Source organism: Ixodes scapularis, unplaced genomic scaffold (genome assembly GCF_016920785.2).
Source record: "Ixodes scapularis isolate PalLabHiFi unplaced genomic scaffold, ASM1692078v2 PGA_scaffold2__306_contigs__length_199485367, whole genome shotgun sequence".
In the NCBI taxonomy this organism is placed as follows: domain Eukaryota; kingdom Metazoa; phylum Arthropoda; class Arachnida; order Ixodida; family Ixodidae; genus Ixodes; species Ixodes scapularis.
The window spans coordinates 157,349,115-157,355,709 of record NW_024609857.1 but is presented as its reverse complement, the minus strand read 5'-3'; the positions used below and the strand labels follow the sequence as shown (position 1 = coordinate 157,355,709).

The following is a 6,595-nucleotide window of genomic DNA, read 5'->3' as shown; positions in this document are numbered from 1 at the left end:
ATTGTGGAAATCAGCATACTTCAGCTAGTCTCTCACATCGTCCCCATCAAAAGGACCACGCAACCCGCTTCACCACCGGCGTCTGCTTGATTACCAACAAAAGACGTAGATAACGAGGACTAAGCGTCGTTGGAAATAAGTGTTTTCTCTCTCTCTCTCTTTGATCTGCCCACTGCCGCCGCACGGCACCACGCACCGACAGAGTCACCGCCCAAGCCCTCCGGAACATGGATGACGGATCCCTGCCACAGCTTCTGGCCTTCTTCAACAATATTTGGCGAATGGTCGAAATACCCAGTGAGTGGATGGAGGCTGTGGCTATCCCCATCCGCAAGCTAGGCAGGAACACCAACGCTCTAAGCTCGTACAGGCCCATTTCTCTCAAGTCGTGCCTCAGCAAAATTATGGAGATAATGGTCCTGCGCCGCCTCAACTACCACCTCGAGGCGGCAGAAGCCCTGCTTGAATGCTTCTCGAGGTTCCGGATGCGGCGGTGCACAGCGGACTCCATCGGGGACCTCGTGAGCTTGTTGGAAGACGCCAAGGCGAAGAAACACTCCGCGGCACTCATTCTACTACACATAAAACAAGTCTTCGACGCCATGCCACACGCCCCAATCATGGACGCCCTGCGGAGACTTGGGGACACCGGACGGCTGCTGAGATACATCCAGGCGTTCCTTAGCGACCGCTCGGTGGCCGTCAAAGTGGGCAAGAGCACCAGCTCATCGAGGTACATCATGCGCGGAGCCCCGCAGGGCACCGTGATCAGTCCGCTTCTCTTCTTGGCCGGATTGTCCACAATCCTGGCAGCCACCCGTGCGGGGGGCACGGCGTGATATCCTCTAAACATCGTCATCTACACTGACGATGTCACGCCGTGGGTCACCGGGAGAGGCGGCCGAGAAAGCCTGTGGCGGCGGCGGAGCTTCAATGAGCACTCGACAATGCCATACACCACCTGCGACAACTCGGCCTCGATGTGTTGGCGGAAAAGACGCTGGCCATTGTTTACTTTCCCATCCCGTCATTGTTCAAGCCTACACTACAAATCGACAGGCACAACATCCAACATGACATCAAAGTGACGTACCTGGGCCTCGTCGACAGGCGACTGACGGGGGGGGGCAGTGGTGGCGCGCATAATCCAAGGAATGCGGCGCCGCATAAATACGCTGAGATCGCTCGCGGGCAGCACTTGGGGAGCATCCCAGAGCATGATGCCCCAACTACACCAAGGACTTGTGCTGTCCGTGCCGCTATACGCACTACCGCTGCTCTGCCTCAGCGCCTATCAGACACACAACCTCGAAGCGGTCCAGAGGCAGTTCACGAGTGCCTGGGGATCTCCAGGTTGGCGGCGTCTACCCCCCATACACCGAGGCTGCAGCCAACACCCTTGGAAACCACCTCCAGAAGCGCGCACTCGGACACCCGAGTCGAATCAACGCCTGCCAGTCCGCCGCACTGCTGCTCGCACGAATAGCAGAGAGGCCCGAGTCACGCTTGGGGCAACTTCTGTGTATCCTCGGAGACGTCGGACGCACTCACAGCACTTCCCCCACTTCACACGGACCCCCACCCACTGGCCGTCAACACCCACGTCGATGGCATGGGAACGCGACGAAAAACAGCTGACATCGCGGCAAAACAACTGGCCGAGGACCTCGAAAACAACGGTGCGAGAACTGCTGTGCCTTTTGTGCATTTGAACGAGCACCGATGATCGCGGGAAACCTCTCTCACCCATGCTCCAGCTGTTGGTGGCACTACATTTTTACGGGGCAGGTGCGTTCCAAACAGTCACCGGCGATTTGATTAACGTGTCCCAGCTAACCGTGTGTCGCGTCGTCGGCAACAGCACCCACCTCATCACACAGGAACTCTTTCCAAAAGTGGTTCAGTTTCCCAATGCCACCGGGCGCCGCAACGTAATGCAAGCTTTTTACAAAATCGCAAAGTTTCCGGGAGTGACCGGCTGCACTAATTGCACGCACGTGCGGATAATGAGTCCCGGGAGTGACCGGCTGCATTGACTGCACGCACTTGCGGATAAGGAGTCCCGGCGGGGACGATGCTGAATTATTCCGTAACCGGAAAGGGTACTTCTCCATCAGCATGCAGGTAAGAGCGACTCAAGAAGCTCTGCGACATGCGCTAACGTCCCTTCATAATTTTTTTAATATTTTTATGTGCTCGTAAGAAACACACATATGTCCTGCGTCATTGATTGTACTGCAGTTTCAAAGACACTGCAACTAAAGAAGTGTTGACGCAAGGAAGCACTCACTTGATTTTTTTGGCGAACGAAACCCACGCCCAGACCTCTATTAAGTAACTTTCACTGAGTAGGTTATTTTGCATATCCATATCGAAAGGGGAAATATCTGCGAAGTGCTTAATATTTTTTCTATTTAACGAATCAATATTCTAGATTTTTAAACAAGCCAAATTTAGGCAAGAAAAGAGTTCCCATCTTCGGTATCGAGATGTGACTCATTTAAAAAAAATATAAACTCCACATTTATTCCCAGTGTGTATCTGCGTCTAAAGGCCATTGCAGGACCCGAACTGCAGTTCATCGACATCGTAGCAAGCTGGCCTAACTCCGTCCACGACAGTAGAATTTTTGACAACTGTCGAGACAAGGTGCTCTACGAGGAAGCGTTAATGACTGGGCAGCTCCTTCGGGACATGGGCTATGCCTGCACACTGTATTTGATAACCCCACTAGCGGATCCAGGCACGGCAGGCAGCCCTGACATGTAAGCGGTTTGCGCTCTACCTCAGAAGTAAAATAGGTGTCAGGGTTGCACAGCTTATTTATGAGTATACAGTTAAAGTGCTTATAAGGTGGCATTGTATAAGCTGATGACGGAGGTGACCATGCGCTCGTGGGTATGCAGAACGGGAGTGCAACGTCGCGATTCCTACATGCTCTCATCAATCATGCATAAGCAGGCTATACTTTGTTTTATTCAACTCTCCACTCCAGCTAAAGCTACTGGAAGCTTATAAAAATGGAATGTGATGGGAATTAAACACACAGGAAATGAAGACAACTAGAAGAAACACACAAGTTGCCAGTACAGCACTTATCCTGTCGTGTGTCTGTGTGTTTCTTCCGATCCTGGTAAATTCTCATACACAATGTGAACTATTATTTCGACATGCTAACACAAGTGCTGAACCATAAGCAGCATTCCAGAAATTCAAATCAGCAACTACACACTGACAAGTAAGAGTAATAAGGCAAGGAAGGCGTAACACGACCAAAAAGGCCCAGATCAAATCACGAAATAGCATTGATAGGGCATTTGGGGTTTGGAAGCGGTGATTTCCATGCCTCGACATGAGACTTCAACACAAGTTTGAGCGATCTGCAGGCACTATCACGGCCTGCACGGCTCTCCACAAACTGGGACGGCAACTGTTGGACCCTTGTCCGCCAGCTGTGCCCTGTCCCCCCTGCCAAAGCCATGGCGCAAAAGGCCCTTGCCACCGTTGGCTCGGCTTCCGGCCGACACACGAACCAATGTGAGAAACGCAATCATTGCTAGGCACTTCACTTAACGTGGCCAGTGTGTTCGCGGCCATGTGCTTCAAAGCTGCCTCATGCCCAAAATGTCTGGCTACACAGTAGATGACGGGGAATATCTTGCAGACCTGTTTTCAATAAGTGGAAGAGCTCCACTGCAAGAACCTGCAACTGTGGAGGTGGACATCATGGACGACTTCCTCGTCATGATGACAAAGGAGGAAGGTCACATCTTGGCGTATGTAGGCGAATTTCTCGTCCGTGCCGTGATGAAAACCATAAACTGCGACACTTGCAAGGGAGCCCTCACGTCAAACTTCAATGGTGAATACAGCACCCTCATCAGACTGAAGGAGTATGTGCAAGGAAGTGAGAACTAGCCCCTAACAGAGCCGTATATTAGGAGAGTTCGGCCATTTATTGGTATCAATGGGGCGAAAATTGGGGAGCGCTATTGGCCGGAAAGTTAATTGACAGGCCGCTTGTGACCAATCACAAGCCGCAAAACTTCCCCTAGCGGTGGTCGTGAGCCTCACAGGTAAAGCAGGGTTCGGTAATTTCATTTTAGCGTCGCTAGAGTTAAAGTTACCGCCTGGTGACTGAAAACATGGTGCATGTGAGCTTTTTGTCATAGCCTTCTTTAATGGTAGAATAAATGAATGAGCACTCGAAATCCTGCCAACCAAATCGAACAGGATCGAACACACGGACACGTGCATTTAAATAACATTAAAAAAAGTTTGTGTAGCCGCGGGAGTTGCGGTCTTGTCTGAAAAATGGGTAGTTGTTGTGCTCTGAAGTGCCGGAACAGAGCTTCCAGGGGAATTCGCTTGTTCAAGCTGCCGAAATCCCCGAGGAGACGTAAACTGTGGCTTTTAAGAATCAAGCGTGGTGCGGGGTGGAAACCTCTCGACAGGACATCCCTTGCAAGGTGAGGTATTGTTCATTGTTAATATTGTGACGCGAGTGCACTGTGACAAAACCGTGTATTTTGTGATCTATTCCCTATTGCCGTGGAAGCGTCTTGTGCGCTTTCGCTTCACCGCAGAAAGAAGAGTGGTTCAGGCCTGTGGCGTCGTGCGATGATGGATTTGTAAGATCGCGCATTTTGAAAGCGTGAGCCTCTCGTCAGCGGAATAACTGTACTGTGACTTGAGCGGCTGAATACACAGTTTTGACGTCTACCAAAACGTTATTCGCTGCAGGACCACTTCGAGCCCTCCCAGTTCCAGACGAGGTGCTCTGACGGCTGGAGGAGACTGAAAGCCACAGCTGTTCCAAGCTTGTTTTTACATTCTGAAAGTCAAGAGAGTGAGTGTAACGAGGATAAGTGACATTTTGGTTCCTTTGGTATTTACCTAGATTAAGAGAGCGAATTAAAAGCAATAATTTATCTTGTGTTAATATGTTTTTACTGATAGGACTTGAAAGAGGCACAGGTGACCTATAATATTGTGGACTTGGTATGCTGTTGACGTCTCTGTTCCATGCCAGAGCACTTTTTTTAATTCGGAGTGGTCCTTCTGCAAGAGTGCATGAGACACCATCAGTCAGTGTTGCAGCCTGACACAGCACAAAGGTGATGTCCTGTGTAGTCGCCACCAATGCAGTGTATGCTGGGGCCAGGAGGTGAGGAGGCATAATCAAGATCCAGCCAACGACCATTGCCAGGCGTCGGCCAGGCACCACCAGAGGGAACAAAAGAGTGCCTGCTGGCCGCCCTCCCAAGGGGCTTTCTGCTAAAAAAAACCAAGCTAGTGCAGAGTCTAAAGCTCAACATTGAGCACTTCAATGTTTTGTAGCTTTCTTGTCTATCGGAAGGTGAAACAAAGTTAGTGTAATTTACTACTGTGACGTAAACAATATGTGTGATGAAAGAGCCGCTGGCAGGATGGCCTGCATTTGCTGCCATCAATTGCATAAGGCTTGCAAATATTTTTTGAACTATAAAAGATTTTTTATCATTGTTTTTCATTTTCAGTCTTAGGTGAAGTGTTGTTTTCGGCACAATTCCTAAGTAGATCACTAACCAAAATAATTTCCTCTGCTTCTATTTTAGCGTACGAGTCAGAACCTCTCAAAGTGCTCCTTGACGTACGGCGCAAGGTGCACCTGCTCCGCCAGGACACCGCGCAGGTCCTGGCAAACCAGGACCAGTTGGCCGCACGGACTACTCAGCTTGAACATACTCAGGGCTCGCCTGATGCCCCTGTGCCGCCAGCGGCTATTATTTTACAGCTGGCGATGATGGAAGATTTTGAGGCGGCAGAGGCGCCTCAGCAATCCCGCTGATCAGGATGTCCTGGTGAATTTTAAAGATGTTTTCACTATATGTACTAGAACAACAAGTGGTTTAAGAAATGGAGCAACAATATTGCATTGCCAGCATTTAAGATGTGGCACCAATATTGAAACAGCCTATGAATTAGCTTACCTGCCAATAACGGCACAGCCAATGAATGAGCCTGTATGCCATCGATGACATAGCCATTGACTTAGTGTGAAAGCCAATATTGGCATAGCCAATGAACTAGTGTGGATGCCAATATTGGCTGCAGAATGGATAACCACCACTGGTCCAATATTGGTGCCAATTCAGACTGTGGAGCAGCACTGCAAGGATTATGTTCCTTCAGAGGCTTTTCTGACTCGTTTTAATACCGCAGTGATGTACCCATGCTCTGCCGTTGGTTCTGCGAACTAGTGATGCTAGTGGTGCAAGTATTTCTATTTGATGTATAAAAATGTATTGTGTCTTTTGTGTTTATAATAAATATTTCAAATGGTCAGTTTTTTTGTTTGTTTGTTTTTTGGTTATTTTTAGGTTACTTTTTTGGATCGGCATTTGACTATATTTGGGCTATATCTCGTAGAACTTTGGCGGGTCAGAGTACAAACACCTGGCAACCCTGATTGTGAAGCGAGTAACCTGAGAGGAATCTAAAGATAGAGGAGGCATTGGTTGGGAGCGATGTCCTTTGAACTTTTGGGGTGCCTCACTTCCTCCGACGTCTACAATGGCGACTCTAGAGCTATGTGGTGACAACACCAAGGTTT

The 6,595-nt window shown here is 49.4% G+C and overlaps 1 protein-coding gene and 1 pseudogene across 1 annotated transcript; both read left to right on the top strand.

The window, feature by feature from the left end:
* The first annotated feature begins 1,607 nt into the window (after positions 1 to 1,607).
* LOC121047648 lies at positions 1,608 to 2,769 on the top strand (annotated as a pseudogene).
* Positions 2,770 to 4,303: 1,534 nt separating this feature from the next.
* Positions 4,304 to 5,194, top strand: LOC121836636. The gene is made up of 3 exons (XM_042291598.1): positions 4,304 to 4,464; positions 4,744 to 4,849; positions 5,149 to 5,194. The coding sequence occupies exons 1-3, from the start codon at positions 4,315 to 4,317 to the stop codon at positions 5,169 to 5,171; spliced, it is 279 nt and encodes a 92-aa protein (XP_042147532.1). The 5' UTR covers positions 4,304 to 4,314; the 3' UTR covers positions 5,172 to 5,194.
* Positions 5,195 to 6,595: the final 1,401 nt, after the last annotated feature.

Coding starts and splice junctions, on each gene's coding strand:
- LOC121836636 (XM_042291598.1), top strand. CDS start 4,315: ATGGGTAGTTGTTGTGCTCTGAAGTGCCGGAACAGAGCTTCCAGGGGA. Junction 4,465..4,743: donor CTCTCGACAGGACATCCCTT/GCAAGGTGAGGT, acceptor TATTCGCTGCAG/GACCACTTCGAGCCCTCCCA. Junction 4,850..5,148: donor ACATTCTGAAAGTCAAGAGA/GTGAGTGTAACG, acceptor CCACCAATGCAG/TGTATGCTGGGGCCAGGAGG.